General features: G+C 35.1%; 1 protein-coding gene across 2 annotated transcripts in view; it reads left to right on the forward strand.

Annotated features, from left to right (window-relative positions):
* The window catches only part of COL4A5 (collagen type IV alpha 5 chain), a 273,060-nt gene that overhangs the window by 96,437 nt on the left and 151,885 nt on the right, over positions 1 to 24,738 (forward strand). For both annotated transcript variants that reach the window (XM_025373371.1, XM_025373372.1), the window contains exons 2-3: positions 8,749 to 8,808; positions 20,781 to 20,870. In XM_025373371.1, coding sequence (XP_025229156.1) covers positions 8,749 to 8,808; positions 20,781 to 20,870 — 150 coding nt within the window. The remainder of the gene's footprint in view (positions 1 to 8,748; positions 8,809 to 20,780; positions 20,871 to 24,738) is intronic.

Below are 24,738 nucleotides of genomic sequence, written 5' to 3' on the forward strand. Positions count from 1 at the left end.
GACTACTTTGGAATAAAACTAGAAATCAATAAAAAGATGAAGATTGGAAACTCTGAAAATACATGGAAATTAAATAACATGCTCCTGAATGACCACTGGGTCAATGAAGAAATTATGATGGAAATTTAAAAATGTCTTGAAGTGAAAATGTAAACATAGCACACATATTCAGCAAAAATAGTGCGATGAGAGAAGTTTTTTAGCAGTAAATGCCTACATTAAAAACGTAGAAAAATAAAAATTTAACAATCTAGCAATGCACCTCAAGGAACTAGAAAAGCAAGAACAAACCAAATCGAAAATTAGCAGAAGAAAAAAACTAGCAAAGATCAGAGCAGAACTCAACAGACTATAAAAACAAACATAAGGGATCGATAAAATGTAAAGCTGCTTCTTTGAAAAGATACACAAAATTTGTAAACTGCTAGCTAGTCTAACCAAGAAAAGACCCAAATAAAATCAGAAATGAAAAAAAGACATTACAACTGACATCACAAAAATACACAAGATCATCAGAGATTATTATGGACAACTATACGCTGACACACTGGAAATCCTAGAAGTAATGGATAAATTCCTGGAAACATACTACTTACCAAGATTGAATCAGGAAGAAATAGAAAACCTGAACAAACCAATAATGAGTGGTGAGATTGAATCAGTAATCAAAATTCTCCCTACGAAGAAAAGTCTAGCACCAGATGGATACACAGCCAAATTCTAACAATCATACAAGACAGAATTAATACCAATCCTCCTGAGGCTATTCCAGAAAATCCTAGGGTAGGAAATTCTCCTTAATTCATTCCACGAGGCCAGCATCACCCTGATATGAAAATCAGACAAGGGCTCAACCAAAAAAGGAAACTGCTGGCAAATATCCCTGGTGAAGATAGATTGAACAACAATTAAAAAAATACTAGCAAATCAAATTCAACAGTACCTCAAAAATATAATACACATGGTCCATTGGGATTTATGGCAAGGAAGGCACAACCTTTGCAAATCAATAAATGTGATACATTACATCAATGGAATGAAAGAATAGTGTGATCATCTCAATAGATGCAGAAAAGACATTTGATAAAATTTAACATCCCTTCATGATTGAAACTCTCAACAAACTAGGCATAGAAGGAACATAACTTAATAAAGGCCATATACGTCAAATCCACTGCAAACATCATATTCAATGAAGAAAAGATGAAATTCTTTCCTCTAAAAGCTAGAACAAGACAAGGATGCTCACTTTCACCACTCCTATTCGACATAGTACTGGAGGTCCTAGTAAGAGCAATCAAGCAAGTGAAAAATAAAAAAGGCATCCAAATGGGAAAAGAAGAAGTCAAATTGCCCCTCTTTACTGATATATCTATCTAGAGAAACTTAAAGAATGAATTCAGTGAAGTTGTAGGATACCAAATCAATGTACAAAAATCAGTAGCCTTTCTATACACCAATAATGATCTAACCAGGAAAGAAATAAAGAAGGCAATTCCATTTACATTAGGTAAAATAAGTAAAATACATAGGAATAAATTGAACCAAGGAGGATAGATTCTACAAGGAAACCTACAAAACACTGATGAAAGAAATGCAGATGACACAAACAAATGGAAAAATATTTTATACTCATGGATCAGAAGAATTAATATTGTTAAAATGATCATATCGCCCAAAGGAATCTGTACATTCAACATAATCTCTATCAAAATGCCAATGCCATTTTTTCACAGAATTAGGAAAAAAAAATCCTAAAACATATATGAAACCAAAAAAGGGCCTGAATAGCCAATGCAACCCTGACCTAAACACAAAGCTAGAGGCATCACATTTCCTGACTTCAAAATGTATTACAGGGCTGTAGTAACTCAAACTGCATTATATTGTTATGAAAACATAGACCAATGGAACAGAATAGAGAACCCAGAAATACAGCCACATCTTCATAGCCAATTGATCTTCAACAAAGCTGACAAGAGCTTACACTGGGGAAAGATAATCCTCTTCAATAAATGGTGCTGTGAAAATTGGATAGCCACATGTAGAAGAATGAAACTGGACCCGTATTTCTCACCATATACAAAAATTAACTCAGGCTAGATTAGACTTAAATCTTCTTTTGCACAGGAAAAGAAACTATCAACAGAGTAAACAGACAACCTACAGAGTGGTTTGTGAACTGTGCATCCAACAAAGGTCTAATGTCCAGAATCTACAAGGAACTTAAGCAATTCAACAAGCAAACATTTTATGTAAATAGAAGACCTGAAAGTATAAAACTACTAGAAGAAAATCCAGGAGAAAACTCTCCTGGACATTGGTCTAGGCAAATAATTTGACTAAGACCTCAAAAGCACAGGCAACAAAAGCAAAAATAGACAAATGGGGCTATATTAAATAAAAAGCTTCTGAACAGCAAATGAAACAATCAACAGAGGGAATAAGCAACTTGTTGAATGGGAGAAAATTTTTGCAAAGTATTTATCTGACGGGGATTAATATTGAGAATATAAAAGGAACTCAACTCAACAGGAAAAAAACAAAACAAAACTCCAATTAATCCCATTTAAAATAGGCAAAGGACCTGAACAGACATTTCTCAAAATAAGACATACAAATGGTATATGTAAAATGCTCAACATTGCTAATCATCAGAGAAATGCAAATGAAAACCACAATGAGATATCATCTTATCCCATTCAAAATGGCTATTAATAAAAAGACAAAAACAACAGACGTTGGCAAGGATAAAAAGAAAAGGGAACTCTTATATGCTGTTGTGAACATAATCTAGTATAGCCACCAGAAAACTGTATGGAGATTAAAAAAAAAAAGAGAAAGAGAAAGAAAGAAAAAAAAATACACTAAACATAGAATCACCATACAACCCAGCAATTCCACTACTGGGTATCTATCCAAAGGTAAAGAAATCAATATATCAAAGAGATACCTACACTTGCCTCTTTACTGCAGCAGTATTCATAATCACAAAAATATACAATTAACCTAAGTGTTTATCAACAGGTGAATGGATAAAGAAAATGTGGTACATATACAGAATGGAATACTACTTAGCCATAAAAACTAGTGAAATCATGTCATTTGCAGCAACATGGATGGAACTCAATGTCATTCTCTTAAGTGAAATAAGCCAGCCACAGATAGACAAATACTGCATGTTCTCACTTGTATGTGGGAACTAAAAAAGTTGACCACATGGAAGTAGAGAGTGGAAAGACAGAGAACAGAGACCGGGAAGGGTAAGTGGCAGCGATGGGGAGGATGAAGAGAACTGGGTTCTTAGCATATTAAATATGTCATTTCGTGGTGTTCTGGCTTTGATTATTGCTTCTGAGATCTAATCTGTAAATTAATTTTCACTCTCTTGAAGGCAGTCTATCTTGTCTTTTTTGATGCTTTTAAGGCCTTTCCTTTACTTTTATGTTATGCAGTTATGTTCTGCTGCACCTAGTTTCAGGTTTTATTTTTATGCCATTGGATTTGTTTGGTTTCTTGAATCACAAATATGTGTAGATTTTTCTTGAGGAATCTTAGCCATTGTCTCTTTAGTATTGTCTTTATTCCCTCTCTCATCTCTTCTAGAATCCCAGTTTCCTTTATGTTATCCTTTCTTGCTCTTTCTTCCATGTCTCTTAATGATTATTTCAGTTTCCATGTTTTACCTCTATGCCACATTATATATAATTTCTTTTTAGCTTTACTAAGTATTTTAACTTTATTCTGTCTTCAGCTCTATGTAGTCTGTTGTGAAGGCCATCCTTTGAGTTTTAAATTTCAATTACTATGGCTTTTACTTCTAGAATGTATATTTTATTTCAATTAAACTATGTCATTTTCATACAATTGCTGGCTCCCTTTATTATTTTTAAGTTAGAAAAATTCTTTTATAATTGTAAAGATAGTTATTATATATTTTTTATTTGATAATTCCAATATCTGAAATATTTAGTGAGTACTTTCTGTTGTCATATGATTCTTTTGGTTTTTGCTTATGGTATTTTTTTTCTTATATGCTTAATGGTTTTTAATTAGGAAATCTCATCTTCCTTTAAAAAATGATGCATTTGAATTATTTGAAGTTTACTATGAAGGCATGTTTTTTCTACGTAGAATTTGTATGTATTTTTGCCCAGCCTCTAGAAGGTCAATGCAGTCAGAGTCCACTCAGGTAATGCTAATTTGGATTGCAAATCTGGCCAGTTTGTGGTGAGTTTTTTAAGGATTTTTTTTCCTGTACTTCTCTGCTAAGCACCAAGATATCTTTTCTTCCACCTCCCCGGGTGTGGGATTGTGAGGTACATTTATGCATGGTACACCCTTACACTAAAAGAAATTATAAAACAAAACCCGAAAATTATCCAAGTTTGGCAAATGTCCTCCGGGAAAAAGTAGTTTCATTGGTCAATTCATTTTTTGGTTTTCCCTAGATTTTGATTTGATAAATCCTATTGTGCTTCCCTTTGATGCTTTTAGGAAGAATTTTTTTACTTTTTTCCAAGCATTTTTTTAAAGTAAGCATTTCAGTCTGGATACCTAACTAGCCACATTATTGGAATATTTCTTATTTCTCTCTGCCATTGTTTTGTCGTATGTGTCTCCTTGGAACACCTGAATCAAAATCACTTAGAGATGTTCATTAAAATTTCAGATTCTGCTATTCAACTTCAGGCTTACTGGAAGAATCTTTAGGATGGGTTGCTGGTATGTGAATTTTTGTGAGGTTCTTTAGGTGACCCTAATTCATACAGAATTTGTTTTTATTTGTACTTTTAAGTCTAACATCTGGTGTTTTAATTGTAGCAGCATGAGATCTAAATTTATTATTTTTTATATTTATTCTAGCACCATATGTTGAAAAATTCATTGTTTTCACATCTATTTGACATGTCGACTTTTATCATATAGTAGTTGTGTGCGTGTGTGTGCGCACGCATGCGTGTGCAGATCTGTTTCTGGCCTTCCTATTTTTGTTAACGGAATACCATACTATTTTAATTATTGCAGTTTTCTGATGTGTTTTAGTGTGTGATAATATAAAACTTTCCTTACTCATTTATTACTTTCTCCCACAGTAAAAATTTAAAATATAATAGTTGCATCATTTTCTTGCTTCTTTCACCTTCAGTGATTTTGAAAAACTAGTTTTTTTCGTACGAACTTAGAAAGCCTTTTAGACAGAGGTACTTAATGTTCATTTTACCTCTTTGCCCCAGTCAATTTTATATTTTAATCATGCTTAGCATGGCAATTTTTCCTCTGGGTATCTTTCTGTCTATCCTTCCAAGTTGAAGTCCATGTATTCACTTTCTCCACAGAGCTTTTGTCAATACTTTCAGGCTCAAGGGAACTATTTTTCTTAACTTTGATAGCAATTATTGATTATAACACTCATTTTTACTTGGCGAATCCTACAGAATCACAGACAGTGAAATCTGGAAGCTACCTAAGGAGATCACACTGTCTATGTATACCATTTTACAAATGAGAAAACAGCCCAAGAGTTTGGAAATGATTTGTCCATGGTCAAATGATTCAACTGCTGAAGTAAACTTATGATATACTGCTGTATCATTATTCCATTGTATTTTGATATTCTTTTCATATGTCCTGAAAATACCTAGTTACTTAAAAAATAAAATACCTAGTTACTTAAAAAAAACAAAAAACAAAAAACCTAGATTGGAAGTTCCTTAAAGGCAGCACCTACATCTACTTTTGTACAACTCATAGAACTATTATTGTGTTTGTGTTTATTAGACACCTAATCAATATTAATAGATGTTGGTTAAAAAAAAAAAAACAAGTTGTTCCATTAACCAGATGTCAAACTGGGACTATCTCCTTGTGGGCGCCACTGTTATAACTGTATAGAAAGTGGCATCTAGTGGTTGGTGTGCGTATTACAATTGCCTGCTTTGTTTTAACCTGTGAGTACCAGAGTAATTCTCATAACTTAGGTGGAATAAATAGAATATAAATTAAAATTTTAAATTGCATTTAAACACATTTATCTATAATTCCCAACTGTTTAAATCTGTGTTCTTTCTAAAGTAAAGCTACATGTTGATTAATAAAAAATTGCAAAAAATTACGTAAAATTACTTGTAAAATGACATGCAAGAGTATTTAAGGCTTTTCTTGTTTATAAATTGTATTAGGAGTTAGGGGCTATTGTTGGATATTCAGAAGTCAAAGTGCAATTATAAAGAAAGGCCACATAGAATCTTGTTCATATCAATGAAATTCTCTCAGACTGTTGTTTTGCATTATTTTTAGGAGCTTAATTTGTATTTAAACGAGGAAGATCTCTCAATAAAGGCTGAAAATGGAAAGCTACACTGCCTTCTACTCACAACAACAAAACCCATGCACATATATTTACATACAAAGTCCAGACATGCATTTCAATGTCAGATGTTAATTATTCTTACATTAACAGCCATTTGGGGTTACCACTACTCTTTACCTCTCCATTAATGCATGAGTGTTGACAACATGCGCAATCTAATTCAGGGAGTATGACCATTGACAGTTACTGTCTTGTGAACTTGTGAATCAGTATCTTCTTGTGAAACGATATCTTCTAAATTTTATAAAATCCGTAGTCTGGAACTTAAAATTGATGTTTGCACAAAAATATTATATATTTTTAATTAACCTCTGTTTCCTGCACATTGTAATATAACTCTTTGTAGATGGGGTCATCCTTCCCACTAGAGAGCAATGATGTACTTTGTACTTCTACCTGCACCTAACATAACATAGTGGCTGTCACATAACAGGTGATCAATAAATATTTCTTGAATTAGTTACATATATTGGAGGGAGCTGTGTGTTATTCATCTTAGAAGTCTAGTGCCTAAAAATTTTTCTGGCCTCTAGTAATATTCAGTTCATGTTTGATGAATAAGCCTGAATAATCCTATTTAATCTGTAGTGTAGTTAGCATAAAATACTAAAATCAGTATATAATCCCCAAACATCTATGAATAATAAATAATAGCTGCATAACAGACTTTCTGTTTGAAGTGTCAGGAGCACAACTTTCACTGGAGCAGCCTCTTGTAGTGTGAGTGAGACATCACTCCAACATCAAGCCATTGTAGTTTGCTCTTATAATCAGGAAAAGAGGTTTCCGCATGCAGGTGACTTCTAGTTGCAGCTGAGTTAGTTAGAAGTTCTGATCAGAAGGATAAGGTCAGTACTTTCAAAAGGGCTGAGGAGGGTGCTTTAGTAGTGACTAGAGTAAAGGAAATCATGAAATGTTGAGCAACGGGCTAAGGTATTTTATATCAAAGGCCCTCAAGGTTGATGGTCATTATTTGGTATTTATATCACATAAAGGTTTCAGTAACTCAGTCTGATATCTATCTGATGAAAAGAATGCCACCTCCTTGCAAATAAATACTAAACTATAAATGTATATTAAACTAACTTGTTTTTCCAAGCAGTTCATTTTCTAAGAGTAAAGGATATTTCTGAATGGCAGAAGTCACATACTGTATTCTTTTCCTCCATAAGTTTTCTATTTTAGAGGAGGATATTTTTCTGGCTTGAAGACCTCAATTCCTTTTTTTTTTTTTTTTTTTTTGAGACGGAGTCTTGCTCTGTCACCCAGGCTGGAGTGCTGTGGCCGGATCTCAGCTCACTGCAAGCTCCGCCTCCCGGGTTCCCGCCATTCTCCTGCCTCAGCCTCCTGAGTAGCTGGGACTACAGGCGCCCGCCACCTCGCCCGGCTAGTTTTTTTGTATTTTTTAGTAGAGACGGGGTTTCACCGTGTTCGCCAGGATGGTCTCGATCTCCTGACCTTGTGATCCGCCCGTCTCGGCCTCCCAAAGTGCTGGGATTACAGGCTTGAGCCACCGCGCCCGGCCCGAAGACCTCAATTCCTAATATGATTGAATGCCTATTTAGAACATCTAGACTGTGGGAGCAGCATTTATGGTAAAGCTGTTAGAGACTGAGCTATTATTAGTGATGAAGGAGTAGGAGCAAAGAAAAGAAAGGAAGGTGGTAAAAGATAGTGTTATATATTTTATGCTCCATGATTGCTCATGAATGGAGAGAAACAAGTGACTTGAAGTGGTAGGCATTGTTGTCTAGTTGCCAAGGTCACTGCTAATATAGAGTGAGAGGTAATTTCTTACAAGCAATGTTAGAAGAAAAAAAGGAGAGTTCCTGAGAGTTTGGACATGTGGCAAATCATATTACAGGGAAGTTGTATGAATTTCTTTTCCATTTTAAACATATTTTAGATTGTGCATACTGTCAACACTCATGCATTAATGAAGAGGTAAAGGGTAGTGATAACCCCAAATGGCTGTTAATGTAAGAATAATTAACTTTGAAATGTATGTCTGTGCTTTATATGTGAATATATGTGCATGGGTTTTTGTTGTTGTAAGTAGAAGATGGTGTCGCTTTCCATCTTTAGCCTTTATTGAGAGATCTCTCATTTTTAAAATCTTGTAAAATGATATTTTTCACTTTAAAATTATAAAAATTATGTTTGCTCATTTTGAAAAGTTCAGACGGAAGTGTATATAATAAAAGGTGCAAGCTTCCTGAGAGGTAACTGTTATTTACAATTTGATATATATTTTCAGATATTTTTCTGGTATTTATCTTACAAGTTTAGATTGTTGATTTCAGTTGAGCTGTAAGTCAGAGTCTGATTTTTGGGTTCATATTTAATGATTTTTTCCCTCTTTCTCTTCCTTATAGGCTTGCTATGGGTGTTCTCCAGGATCAAAGTGTGACTGCAGTGGCATAAAAGGGGAAAAGGTGAGGTCAAGAGATTGGCATTTGAAAATTTAGTAAAGCCAGTAAACTAATGTTTTTAATAAATATTTTTTAAAAAAACAGGACTTCTATCTCAGTACTTAAGTAAGTGAAATGAATCCTATTGTACTGCTTATTTTAGAAAGCTTATAAAGATTAGATTATATCTTAGGGTCAGCAAAGATTTTCTGTAAAATGCCATATAGCAAACATTTTAGGATTTATGGGACACATCAGTTTCTGTCATATATTCTTAACTCCTTTATATAAATAGACCTTTAAAAGTGACAAAAAACATTCTTAGCTCTTGGATCTTAGAACATGAGCCTCTTGGGGTCTGGATCAGGACCCGTTTCCGGTAACATATTTCTGGCAACCACAGAAGGGACAATAGTGCAGAAACCCTAGCCCAGTGGCTACCTTTGGGTAAGTGTTGGGGTCCTTTAGTATCTGCATTTGGCCTGAGAGCTATAATCTGCCAAACTCTGATTGGTCTTATTGAAAGCACTAACTTACTTAATAGGCAAAGACAGGGGAAAAACACTTAAGAAGGAAGCTAAACATTTATCAAGCTACTAATCTCTGCCAGATACCAGGCAATTTCATGTATTTTTATCTAGTCTATGCAGGTTAATAATAGATGAACGTCTATTTGTTTTTTTTTTTTTTGAGACGCGGTCTTGCTCTGTCACCCAGGCTGGAGTACAGTGTCACAATCAAGGCTCACTGCAACCTCCGCCCCCTGGGTTCAAGCAGTTCTCGTGCCTCAGCCTCCCAAGTAGCTGGGATCACAGGCATGCAGCACCATGCCTGACTTATTTTTGTATTTTTGGTGGAGATGGGGTTTCGCCATGTTGGGTAGGCTGGTCTCGATCTCCTGGCCTCAAGGGATCTACCCGCCTTGGCAGGGGATTCCAGGTGTGAGCCACCGTGCCCAGCTGAATGTTTATTTCTATCCTACCTTTTCCACATCAGCATCTCCTATTGTACAGATATTATGATTACCAAGTAAGTATTGATGAAGATTATATAGCATAAGCCTAACCACTGTAAGTCAGTGAATGACATTAATATTATAAAATAAAAAAGGCACAGTGAATTATAGTCTTATACTAGGAGATGGGGTCATACTCTAGTCTCCACTCTTTGAGGCTCAATATTTTTTAATGAATGAGTTAATGTTGCTAATTATATATGAAGCAGTTTAGGACAGTATCTCTAGGGCATAATCTACTTAGAGGTATAGAAGGTACGTTAGCATATTAGACATTCTTGTAAGTTCTGGAGCAAAGAAACCTATTTGTTTGTTTTGTAATGCTACATTTCCAAGCCCCATTTGACCATGTTATATAGACTTTTCCCCTAACAGAGCAGCTGTTAATATTAATTGGATAGTCTTCTGCAGAACACTTATTTGAGTAACATTAGTTTGATGGGAGTAGTTTTGCAGTAAGGGTGCTTTCTGTAGTGGTGAAAATACCAAGAGGGATTAACTTCATATAATAGTAGAGTGATGTTTATCAGATTAACTGTTCTTGAGATAAGAATGGAATACTCTGGACAAAATGTAATAGCTATGTGATAGTACAAGAAAATAACCAAAGGAAAAAGAGGAGAGGACTCTGCACTTGAAAGAAAGGAAATACACTGGGCATGTTTGCATTTATATGGCTTTTCCCCTGAGTGTAGCCCTTAGTCTGCATGGCAAAGGATGGCTAAAACCCAGACAAAAACCCATGGTCTTACTGGCTTGAGTCAACAGACAGAGTTGAGGATGCCAGAATGGCTGGAAAGTGAAGGGGGATATACTGGAATGTAGGGAAACACATTAGAAAGAGCTCAAAAAATTGCTTATAGATTCCATCCAAATTCTTGCTTGAATCCTGAAGTTTATAGTTATAGAGGAAGGTTCATACAACCCAGCAAAAAGGAACAGCTGGAAGTCTGCAATAACTGAGCATAGATTTAACCGTTGTCCGTTGAAAGGAGAATGGAGTTTTAAGTTCAAGTTCAGCTGAGTTAACTATGCTATTTCTTGAAATAGAAGTTTAATCAGTACTCTTCAGAGGAAGTTAAGAGAATCCAGAATCTCTCCATATTACCTACGATGTCCAGTATGCAATTAAAACTTACCAAGTAAAAGTGATCTACTCCAAGAAAAAGACCAATCAATGAAAACCAACCCTGAGCTAACACAGATGTTGGAATTTGTAGACTATGATTTAAAGCAGAAAATAGAAAAGGAAAATCTCCTCATAATGGGTGACCAAATAAGGAATCACAACAGAGTAATGGAAACTGTATTTCAAAAAGGAAAATTTATATTTTAAAAGCAGAATGTAAGAAAAAAACAATTCACCAGATGGGCTTAACAATAGAATGGAGATGGCAGAAGAAATAGTCAGTAATCTTAAAGATAAATCAGAAGAAACAACTCAATCTGAAGAGCACTGAAGAAAAAAATGAAAAAAAAAAAAAAAACCAAAAACACAGAATAGGACCCCAGTGACCTCTGTGACAGTGTCAAATGGTCTAATACAAATATAAATGGAGTCCTCTAGGACAGGAGAGAAAGAACAGGAAAGCAAAAAGAAAAATAAATTATGGGACACTAAGAATGACAAGAATTCCCCACACTTGGTGAAAAATATAAATTTAAAGATATAAGAAGTCCAGCAAACCTCAAGCAAAATAAAAATGAAGAAAACTATACCTAGGCCCATCATAATGAAACTACTGAAAAAATAGAGATTGAAAGAAAATCTTGAAAGAAGCTAGAGAAAAATTTACACTGTGTATAGTGGAACAATTATATGAATGATGACAGACTTCTCATCAAAAAGATTGGATAACGTACAGCAATGTGAGAACATCGTTGGAGAGGTAAAAAATTTGCAAGCACAATTATTATATACAATGAAAATATACTTCAAAAATAAAGGCAAATTTAAGACATTTTCTCATAATAAAAATAGGGAATTATTCATGAAGAGGCTTGCATTAAAATAAATATAAAGAAATTTCTTCAGGCTAAGGGGAAATCTCACTAGATGGATATGTGAATTTATAGGAGGGAATGGAAAGTAATAGAAATGGTGTAAATATGGGTAAATATAAGAAGATTGTATCTTTTTTCCTCTATTTATTTAACACAAAGCGCTGTTTCAAGTGAAATAACAGAGATTCAAAATACATGAAGCCAAAACTGACAGAATTAAAGGGAGAAATAGACAAATCCACAATCATGGTTGTGATTCTAACACTCCTATTTCAGTTGTTCCACTCTTAACAACTTAGGCTTTACTGACATATAAAAAGCCCTATATCAAACAACTACAGAATATAATTTTTTTCAAGAGCCATGGAATTTTCACCAGTGTAGACTATGAGATAGGTCACAAAATGAGACCCTCTAATTACCAAAAGATTAAAAATATCAGTATATTCTCTTATCACAATGGAATGAGTAAGAAATAAATAATAATAATATTTGTAGAAAATTCCTTCTATTTGGAATTTAGAAAGCACTGTTCTAAATAACTGCTGGACCAAGGAAGAAATCAAGGAAAATTAGAAAATGATTTTAGTTACATATTGTTGAAAACTGAAAATTTTGGAATGGGATTAAAGCAGGGCATACGTGGGAAATAGATTTAAATGTCTATGTTAGAAAAGAAGAAAGATTTAACATTGGTGACCTACGTTTCTCACTTAAGAAGCTAGAAAAGGACAAGCAAATTAAATTTAAGATAATGAAGGAAATAATAAAGACAAAAGTAGCAATATATTAACTAGAGAAAAATAGAAAACACAGTCAAAAGTTGGTAATTGATGGCACAAAAGATGATAAGAAAATAGAAAACACAGATTACCCATATCAGGAATGACCCTACAATCATTAAAAGATCAATAAGGGACTATCATAAATCACTTTATAACAATAAATTTGACAGCTTAGGGGAAATGGACAAATTCCTTAAGAAATATACATTACCAAAAACAAAAACAAATGTAATGTGTGATTGAGAATGCGTGTAGAATGAAGGAAGCAAAATATAAATAGCCCTATATATGCTAAGGAAGTTGAATTATCAACCCTTCCAACTAAGAATTCCTGTTCCAGAAGAGTTTACTGATGAATTCTATGAAACATTTTTGCAAGTGACAGTGTCAGTCTTGCATAAACTTATTCAAAAAACAGAGGGATATTGAATGCCCTCCAGTTAATTTTGTGAAGCAAGCATGGCCCTGATACCAAAATGAAACGATGACAAAATTACAGAAACAGAAAACCACAGATCAGTATCCCTCATGAGCATAGATACAGAAATTCTTAAAGTTTTAGCAAATCAGATCCAACAACATATAAAGTGGATGACAGGTTGTGACCAAGTGGCATTTATGCCAGGAATCCATGTTTGGTTTAACATTTGAAAATCAAAAATTGTGATTCACTATATTAAGACCAAAACAAAATTTAGAGCGTAAATATATAAACCCCCATATAATTATCTTAATAGATACAAAGAATGCATTTAACAAAATTCAACATCCATTTCTAATAAGAATTACTCTTAGTAAACTAGGAGTAGAAAAGATTTCCTCAACCGTAAAGGGCATATGCCAAATCCCTAAAGCTAAAATTATACTCAATGGAGAAAGACTGAGTTCCTTTCTCCTAACTTCAGGAACATCTGCTCTCACCATTTCTATTCAACACTGCCAGTACAGTAAGACAAGAAAAAGAAACGAAAAAGTATCCAGATTGAAAAGGAAGATATATATTTTTTGTTTTTTTGATGACGATATGATTTGTCAGTGGAGAAAATGTTATGACATATGCTAAAATACTCCTAAAACTTATAAGTGAGTTTAGAAAGATCACAGAATAAACAAAACCAACAAACTAAGATCAGTAAAGAAAAATCAGTTTTATGAGCAATGAGGAAATAATTCCCTATTCAATAAATGGTGCTGTGATAACTGACTAGCCATATGTAGAAGAATGAAATCGGACCCCTCCCTTTCACCATATACAAAAATTAACTCAAGATGAATTAAAGACTGACGTGTAAGACCTCAAACTATAAAAATCCTAGAAGAAAACGTAGGAAATACCATTCTAGACATTGTCCTTGGGAAATGATTTATGACGAAGTTCCCTAAAGCAAGTTCAACAAAACAAAAATTGACAAGTGTGACCTTATTAAACTAAAGAGCAAAATAACAAAATAAACAAAAGAGTATAGCGAAAGAAACTATCAACAGAGTAAACCGACAGCCTACAGAATGTGCAAAAATATTTACAAACTATGCATCCAAAAAAGGTCTAATGTCCAGAATCGATAAGGAACTTAAACAATTCAACAAGCAAAAAAAAAATTTCTAAAATGGGCAAAGGACATGAACATATACTTCTCAAAAGAAGACATACATATGGGCAACAAATATGTGAAAAAATTCTCAATATCACTAATCATCAGAGAAATGCAAATTAAAGTCATAATGAGATACCATTATCTCAGTTAAAATGGCTATTATTTAAAAATTAAAAAAATAACAGATGTTGGTGAGGTTGCAGAGAAAAGAGAATTCTTGTACATTGTTGGTGTAAATTTGAATTAGTTCAGCCACTGTAGAAATCAGTTTGGAGATTCTTTAATCAGTTCAGCCACTGTAGAAAGCAGTTTGGAGATTTTTTAAAGAACTTAAAACAGAATTTCCATTCAACCCAGCAATCTCAGTACTAGGTGTATACCCAAAGGAAAAGCAACTGTTCTACTGAAGAGACACATACACTCATATGCTCATCACAGCACTATTCACAATAGCAAAGATGGAATCAACCTAGATGCCCATCATTAGTGGACTAAAGAAAATGTGCTACATATACACAATGAAACAGTATGCAGCCATAAAGAAGAATGAAGTCATGTCCTTTGCAGCAGCATGGATGCAACTGGAAGCCATTATTCTTAGCTAATTAAGGCAGGAACAGAAAACCAAATACCACATGTTCTCACTTATAAGTGGGAGCTAAATACTGAGTACACATGGAAATAAAGATGGTAGCAATAGACACTGGAGACTACTAGTGGGGGAAGATAAGGGGGAGACTGTTGAAAAACTGCCTATCAGGTATGACATTCACTACCTGGGTGATGGGATCATTTGTATTCCAAAACTCAGTGACATGCAATTTACCCATGTAACAAACCTGCACCTGTATCCCCTGAACCTAAAAGCAGGTAAAAAAGAACTGTTATACAAGTGGAATCATAAAGTACGTGCCTTTGTAAGACTGGCTTTTGTCACTCTGCATAATTCCTTTGAGAAGCATCCAAGTTACTGCATGTATCAATAGTTATTTCCTTTTTATTGCTTAGTATTCCATGGTATGGATCTGCCAAAGTTTGTTTAACCATTCATCCATTAAAAGACATCTGTTTTTGTTTTTCTTTTCCAATTTGAGAATAGATGTGACATCAAAAACAGGATCCACCAAAGAAAATACTGTTAAGTTGTATTTCCTCAAAAGTAATAACTTGTTCTCCTCTAAAAGTATTGTTAAAAGAATAAAAAGATAATTCACAGTCCAGGAAAAATAATATTTGCAAATTACATATCTGATAAAATACTTGTATCCAGAATATATAAAGAACTCTAAAAATTTAATAATAAAACAAACAGCTCCAAATAAAATTTAATTATAAACAAATTGGAAGAATATTTTGACACTTAATAAAAGCAGATATATAGATGGCAAATAGATACATGAAAAGATGCTTAACATTGTTAATTAGGGAAATGCAAGAGAAAACCACAATGAGATACCACCATAAACCTATTAGAATATCTAATAATAACTTTTAGCCAAAGCAAGTATAGATGAGAATGTGGAAGCAACTGGAACAATTATAGATTATTGGTATAAGTGGAAAATGGTCTACAAAGTTTGGCAATTTCATAAAATGTTAAACACCTATTATATGACCCTGTTGATTCCTAAACATTTACCCATGAGACATCAAAGCATATGCCTATATAAATCTTGTACATGGATATTCATAGTAGCTTTATTTGTAATAGCCAGAAACGGGAAACAACTCAACTTCCCATCAACAGGTAAATGAATCAACACATTGCAGTATATCTCTACAATGGAATACTACTCAATAATAAACAGTAATGAATTACTGATATTCACCACAGCAAGTTTGAATCTCCAAGTAATTATGCTGAGTGAAAAGTTAGACAAAAAGAGTACATTCTTTATAATTCTATTTATATAAAATTCTAGAAAATGCAAATTAATCTACAGTGACAGAAAGCAGATCTCTCATGGCCTGGGGTGGGTAGGAGTAGGGAGATGGGTATAGGAATAAGGAAGATATGGGCACAAAGAAGCTTCTGTAATGGATTGACTATGCTCATTATTTTGATTGTGGTAATGGTTTCTGTATTAGTCCATCTTTGCGCTGCTATAAAGAAATACTCAAGACTGGGTAATTTATAAACAAAGGAAGTTTAATTGACTCACAGTTCCGCATGGCTGGGCGACCTCAGGAAACTTACAGTCATGGCAGAAGGCTTAGGGCAAGTGGGCACCTTCTTCACAAGGCAGCAGGAGAGAGAAGAGTGAGGAGCAGAGAGGGAAGAGCCCATTACAAAACCATCAGATCTTGTGAGAACCCACTCACTATCAGGAGAACAGTGTCGGTCGGGGAAACTGGCTCCATGATCCAGTCATCTCCCACCAGGTTCCTCCCTCAACACTTGGGGATTATGTGGTATACAACTCGAGATGAGATTTGGGTGAGAATCCAGAGCCAAATCAGTTTCACTGGTGTATATATGTGTCAAAACTTTTGGCCAGGCATGGTGGCTGACACCTGTAATCCCAGCACTTTGAGAGGCTGAGGCAGGTGGATCACTTGAGCCCAGGAGTTTGATACCAACCTGGGTAACATGGTGAAACCCTGTCTCTACAAAAGATATAAAAATTGGCTGGGCATAGTGGCACACACTTGTAGTTCCAGCTACTCAGGGAGGCTGAGCTGGGAGGATCACCTGAGCCCAGGAGGTCTAGGCTGCAGTGAGCTGTGTTTGTGCCACAGCACTCCAGCCTGTGCAACAAGGTGAGATCCTGTCTCAAATAACCACCCCCCAAAACAAACAAAAAACCCCCAAACTTTTTAGTGTACTCTACATATGTATGATTTATTGTATGTTAATTATACTTCAGGAAAACTGCTTTTAAAATGTTTTTAACATAGAAATAAAACATCTAGATTTCCCTGAAAGGAATGTCTCCAAGTGCACATTGCTAAACAAAGAAAACTTGCTAGACCCCTGATGAGATCAAGTTAACCAGTTGAAAATATAAAATCTGTGTCACAATCAAACATTAACTAAACCAAGTGTGCCTCTGTCAGTGGCATCAGCATTTACTGGAAGCTGGTAAGGAATGCAAAATCTCAAGCTCTGCAGCTGACCTACTCAATCTAACTCTGGTGTCGGGGCCAGGTAATGTGTGTTTTAATAAGTTCTCCAAGTGGTTCTAATGCAACTTAAAGTTTTATACCTGACTTAGAGTATCTCAATTTTGGCAGTTGCCAAAGGTCTATTTTCTTGTTCTACCAATTGTAATACATCAGATATTTCTAGTGTTACATAACTACAAAAACAAACTAGACATTATGCAAAAAAGAGAACCAAATTGCCTATAATTGCATTACTTTATTAAATTATCATCTCATTTGTTCATTAAAGGTCTTGCCTTGTCCATATGTTCATATAAATATGTTCATATAATTTCTGCATTTTTACATTATAATCTGAAATAATTTTAATCTCAATTATTATTATAGCAGTTTGTCCTATTTTGTATTTTTCCTATCCTCAGAATTCTAATATCTTCCTGGTTAATTTTTTCTTCCTTGAGAAACTATTCTTAAAATACTTTTTTATTTTAAAGTTGCATGATTATACAACTTCTTATTGTCATTATAAAGTGCGCTTCCTGAAAATGGTAACACTTTTATGGAAGCCTTTAACTCACAAACTAGTCTACTTCTCAGTACATCAGATTTTTATCCTTCTTAATACTAGCTTATGATATATAAACCAGCCAAAGGATCACTAAAAGTTGTCCTTTGTATAATTTCCCCTAGCCCTAAATCTTGTATGTTTTTAATTTTTGACAAAAGCATATGCCATATATTTTATTTCATCCATTAAGGAAGTTTATTTATTGAATGAGAATTTACTGAGTATTTGTTCTGTTGGGCACTTAGAATACAAAGTTGAAGAAGACATAATTCATTAGATGAAGTAGTAATGTGAGGGGAGTCAAAGTTATTACAAATTTCTGGCTGAGGTAGTTGGGTTGTGCTATTTCCTGGAATGGAGAAGACAGTAGAACATGAATTCAATGTTGTTTATATCAAGTTTGTTCTTAGGAAAATTACAAAATTTTTCGTTGTCCTGATTCTTAATATATAAAATGGAAATATAGTGTCTACCTCATATTAACATTGAGAGTATTAAATAAGATAAAACATGGAAAGAGTTTAGAGTAATTATTTGGCATATAGAAAACACTAAATACATGTTAGCTATTATTATTGTCATTGAGTTTTAGGTGCCTGTATGCATTCAAGTGGAGATGTTTGAGACAGTTGCCTATGAGAGCCTAGTTTTTTAGGAAAAAGAGTTGGTATTTTAGATTCCCCGGTAAAGAGAGAGAAGGTCAAAAAAGGAATCCAGTATAATATCAGTATTTAAAGGATAGGCAGAGGGAGAGAAATATTATTCCACAAAGGAAAATAAGAATGATATTTTTATGCAAATATGGGCAGGCAGCATAAACCAGTTTTTTTTTTTAAGTTTGACCTTTAGAAATAGCCATTTTCTTTTTGTGTTAGCAAATTACAGTAAAATCTACAGTAGTTAGAGTAGGCAACAACAAATGTCAACCTTCCCTACCATATGTATTAGGAATTAGATGGAGGATCCCACCCCCACCACATCCTTGCTCAAGGCTTCTATAGTTTCTACTTAGTAACCTTAGTACCTTTCAAAGGCTCTGGTATTGATTTTTGAATTCCTTTTGCTACTGTCTGGTGGTCGCCCTTCTCTTTTCTTTACTATAATATTGCTCACTCTGCTAGATAGACCATGATATTATTTGACTGTAGTGCAAGGAGATTTCAGGATATATCATTTATAGGTATATGGTTTTATTAATATCAACAAAATTAAGCTTTTTAGCACCTCCACTTAAAATTTTTAGCTTATTCCTCTCTTATCTGTAGGCGAGATAGCAGTTTTGCTTCTGAGAAAACATGACTTTCTTCAAGTATTATCCTCCAGTTTTGGCAGAGATATGCTCTAAATACCAACTGGGATCCCAAAATGTACCTGTTTTCCTTTCATGAAAATCTACTGTAACTAGATTTTTTTTCCTTTGTACTTTCTTTCTGACTGTAATTTGTGATCAGATTTCTACTACTAGCTCTGCCAGTAATAATTTGAGGGAATCTAGCTCTAAAAATTTTAAAACTTAATTTCTTCCCCTTGTTTTATTTCCTTAAAAACAGTTGTGTTGAGGTTAATGAATACCAAATTATCATAATTTAATCACTAATTAAAACAGCAAAGGGATATATGTCTGGAAAATAAGAAATGTAGTAATATGTCAGCAATAATTATTGTCAAAAATACAGGAATATTTCCGTCTAGTGGAAACTGACCAGAAGTAGTCTTTTCAAAGTACTTGTATTTATTATAGGATGATTATTGAATTATTCAGCACAAAATCATCTAAGGTTTTTAGACTAAACTTAGTACTTACAAAACACACGCACACACACACTTTCAGAGTAGAAATAAAAGTCTGCTGTACCTTAACCTCTAGAGATATGTCTTCAGTGGCCCATTAGTCAGTCACCTAGTAGATATGGATGCTTTCTCTTTCTCAGGTGCTGTCCAGGCTGTCACTGTGGGTAGGATCTGTCAAGAGGGTTCCCAGAATGAGGTCTGACCAGAGACAGCCTTCAAGCCTTAGGAAAGTAGAGGAACTACTTGTAGCCCCGTAGTTGGGAGCATGTGCCATGAAGCTGTGAGCCTTCGGCGTTCTTAAACTTCATAGTGATGAATTATTTTTGTGTAACTGGATCCCCTAGTGTTGGAGTTTATACCCTTACTAGGATTGGCTGTATGCAGATTACCTAACCCTAATATGTTAATCTAAATACCATTAGTACACATGCTGGCTCTGCTACCCCACCTTTCTGGCTGTACAGATATTCATATCAGGCAACCCTACTGTAAAGGTGCTGAAAAGATATGGTGGGTCCTCACTGGTAGACAGGCAGTCCTCCTGTCCTGGTGATGATAAAGGCTGCAGTTGGAACTCAGACGTGAGTCATAATTCAGGTAATTATTCTGAGTAAAGGAATTAATGGTGGTGTTTTCTATATACTTTTGTTTTCTACAGTGAATGTGTATTCCTTTTTAGTATTAATTTTACAATTAGAAAAAGTAATGAAAGTTTTGATGTTCTGAAGGTTTTTTTCTGGTTAATTTCAAGCCTGGGAACTTGTCTGATGGTTTCCTTTTACCCTTCCCTGCTCCATACTTATTTAATGTAACCCTTACAGATCTAGTTTCCTGGATTTATTGCTATCTTCCCTGTTAAACTCTTGATGTCAGTATGTTTAAATCTCATTTCATTTCTGATATGCTTTTTACAAGAAAGAAAGAGATTACCATATATGATATACTTTCCAGACGGTTTATGTTTTCCCCCCTCACATCTTAAGAGGTTTTCTCATGTTAGTAGATACTGTGAATTTACATAATTAAATTAAGTTAGTTTTGTCTAGATAGTCATGTGATCTTTTTGAATCTCAACTATGCCTGTGCTTGAAAATTCACAAATGACCTTACCTTTCATTCTCATTTAATTTCAGGGAGAGAGAGGGTTTCCAGGTTTGGAAGGACACCCAGGATTACCTGGATTTCCAGGTCCAGAAGGGCCTCCAGGGCCTCGGGGACAAAAGGTATGTATCATGTTGCCAACCAGTAATGCCAGATGAATTAAGTCATCTTAAATGTGGGACTAGGTGTCACATCAACTAAAAAGTTACTGAATTATAGCCAGAAACTAATACGTAAATGAAACAATGGAATGACAGGCAGTCTGTACTTAATTGTATTTTGTTAAAAAACTAAATATTACTGCCATGTTCAGATGCTTTTGGAAGATGCTGTTGATTTTATGTAGTTATTGACTGCCTTCACCAAAATTAAGTTCTGTCAAGAGCTTAACTGAGCTGGAGAGAGCTGAACTGCCAGTTGTTAGAGTAGCTGATTAAGACAAGAAGCCAAAATGAAAGTAACAGTCAAACCTTTACTCACTTACTGCAATATTATAAGCGGAAAGTTAAACTGGAGAAAGTGCTGACTCCCCCACTGTTCTATTTGTCCCCATGGTGCATCAACAGCAAAGGTCAGATGGATCAGCACAGATGTTGGAAATCATTTGACTGCTGAGGGAGCTCAGAACGAAAAGCTCCTGCAGTTGTATGGACCCAGGGGCAGGGTGGGAGAAGGAGAAGAGCTAGGAGTGGAAAAGTACTCAGTCAGAGTACAGAAAAAGTATTTTTATGGTTTCTTTCTCCTCCCATAAGAAGGTCTCCAGCAAAAGAGGCCTTTAAATGCAGAAATGCGGTTGAGCACAGCCAGCCATGGGAGCCTGAATCTTTAACTGATACTCACTTCAGAGATTGCAGTGCACTAGCTGTGCACCAAGTCTGCTATGTGGAGAGTAGCTGTCCCTTATGAGGCTTACCAAGAGGACTTTGGTTGGACCCAAACAGTCATAGGTGTTTAGACAAGAGCCATATTCCCAATTCCATACCTTGATTTTTCAGGACCTGAGTGAGAAACATAAGCTGCCCCACCATGGACCTGAATGGGTTGGGCTTTAAAGGACTCTGTCAAAAACAGGATAATGTCTGAGGCCACAGTAGATTATGGTCATGATATTCTAAGCAGGATGATCAGGCCTGCTTGGAGAACTGCATGTAAGCATGAGCCCCAGCTATTGCCAAACCAATAATAGATGTCCCATAGCCCACTTGGTCTATGTTAGAGAGCCAGGAGGTTTTTTTCTTAAGTCTTATGATGGACTGTTCTACTTTGCCAGTTTTCATGGATCTAGGTACAATATGAGGTGCTGGCAATCACAGAGACCCCTCAAAATTGGCCAGCAGGCATTTAAGGGCTTTATGGTTAGCTAACACTACATGGGCCAAGGAGTTGAGGCTAGTCTGCTTTGTTTCCAAAGCAGTGTCATTAATGACCTCAGCGAGGGTCAAAGACAGGTTGTGAACAACCTTTCCTAACTGAGTGATGCTGACAGTGAGAAAAGTTGTCTGGAGTATTCCCATGAGTAGACTGTAGGTAATGCCAGCTGGCAATTCTCCTGAATAACCGGAGTCTATCTAGTTTTGGAGTTCTCATTTTGTTTTATGTAATGTTTTATGCTTAATGAGAGGGACTGTTTTGAATATTTGAGTTATCTCTTATCAATGTCCTATTATGTACGTTACATTGGTAGGAATGTTGAAGGCCTGATTTTTACAAAAGAAATAATATCCCAAGAAGAGTGTACACAGTTCTGGGAATGTAAGAATCATTGGTTACCATGGGGATCAACCAGCCAGAAGTCCCTCCTGGTGGGCAGAGTACTTGAATGAAATTGAAATATTTTTGTAAGGTGGAGGCAGGAATACAGAAATAAATTGCCACCACCATCGAGGCCAAAATGGCTCCAATGACAGATCATATGTCCCTTTTCCCAGATAATTCAATTACTACCATATGGGACAGGAGTGAGTTGACATCCGAGGAGGTATTTTGTTCCTGTGGTATCAGAGACAATTGTTGCAGTCTATCAGGTTCAATGTAATAAAGTTAGGGTACCTGAAGTACTAAAATGGTCCATGTTTAGAGAAGTGTCCATTCGTAATAGCAGCACAGCAATCAGATGTTTATCTGCAGGGTTCAGCGATAAGGTGACATATACATTAGTTTGTCAAAATCAGAGTCGTGTAAACTACATGGAACAGGCAATCAATGAATTTAGTAAGGTGGAAGTCACAAGGTTAGTCTGTGGGAGAAAGGGAAGAGAGGTTAGATCCCTACCCTCCAGCCCCATGGATCAGCTCATGGATCTGGAGGTAGTCTCAACCTATCAGTTGTGGGGACTCTGTCCATTGACTGCCATGTGGGCAGTCTGTCCTATATCATGAGCAAGAATAGCATCTCAATGTGCATATTAAGATATGGAATTGGAAGAGACAATAGTGAACTTAAGACTCAGATAATTTTCTGGGTTTTTTTTTTAAATGACTCTTTTGGCTGAGTGCCTTTTTCCATCTGTATTAGGTAGACTGGTGAATTGATATATGAAAGGACTACTTCTGATCATTTGCCTGGAAACGAAAACTGGCTTAAAACCCTTTTTCTTAATTTTATTATTTTATATAATGTTGGTACATCATGTTGTTAGAGTATTAAGGAAATCAAATGGATACTTACTAAGTAGTCTTTCCAATAAAGGGAGAAAATTAATTTAAATGCATGAATACTTTTTAACACTTAACTATAATCAGAGCTTAGATTTTGGGAGAATGTTGGTCATGATCTCTGGGAGGATAGCAGTACATCAGGTAGTTTTGTTAGATTTAAGAGCAGAAGGGACCTGTGCTAAATTTCTCAAGTAGAACTTTAGTACTTAGAAAACAGCAGGACCCTAAATGTCTGCATACAATTTTGGTAGATGAACTACTCAACTGAATTTCCTGTCTCTAATGGCACATCAAGAGCAAGAGCAACAGAATGATTCTTGTGCACCCAGGAGTAGCACAGAAGTATCAGAGATATCTGAAAGAGTCAAGTGGATGGAATTGAGCACTAACTCGGCAGCAATCCATGCATCCTATTGGCATGGAACAACTCAATGAATACCAACTTGGACTAGACCGTAGCACTCCTCAACATATTGGAACTAGTTAAGTTATCCAAAACTGAGACACGATCTTGTGAAAATGAAGTGGCAACTCCAATGGACTGAGATTAAACTTCAGCCATGTTATAGAAATAGGCATTTTGGAAGAGAATTAAGCTACAGGAGAAGTTACATTTCTTGTATCTAAGTTTACTTGGGATTAGGGACTGAGTTTCTTGCACCCCATGCTTGCTGAGAGATGGCAGTTTTAATAAAGATTTGTGTTCAATTAAAATAAGTTACCTAAATTAGAACTCCTTTGAAATAATTTAGTATTAACTAGGACTATTCTACAATAACATGATCATTTATAAAGGTGTGCTTGTATGCAGGTTAAGTTTAGAAAGCAGTCCAATTTTTTTGTGTGATTTCATTTCAATTATCTGAAAAGAGAGAAGGTAAACTGCTTTCTAAACTTTCAGGATTCTGAATTTGAAGCATTGTGTGCTTCTATGTCCAGTATGACTCCATGTTTCCCCGAACAGCTGAACTTATACCCTTTATGTGATTGGGTATTCTGGTACATGTGTATGTTAACATATATACTAAGTCAAAAAACTTGTAGGATTATTCTTTAATCTGTACACTCGTAATTTTCCAAAGTTTTTTTTATTCTAAAAAATCAAATTTAGTTAATTTTTGATAGGCAGTATGTTCATGTCATTCAAAATAAATTAAGAGGGTATACAATTAAAGTTCTGCTTTTCACCTGTGTCCATTAGTCCCTGACTTATGCACACACACTTTAACAACCTTTGTTTGTAAAATAGTAGCACATTGAACACACAGTTTGACCTTTGTTTTTAATTTAATATACATTGTAGACATCATATTATCAATATATACAGAACTTC

This window comes from Theropithecus gelada, chromosome X (assembly GCF_003255815.1).
Source record: "Theropithecus gelada isolate Dixy chromosome X, Tgel_1.0, whole genome shotgun sequence".
NCBI lineage: Eukaryota > Metazoa > Chordata > Mammalia > Primates > Cercopithecidae > Theropithecus > Theropithecus gelada.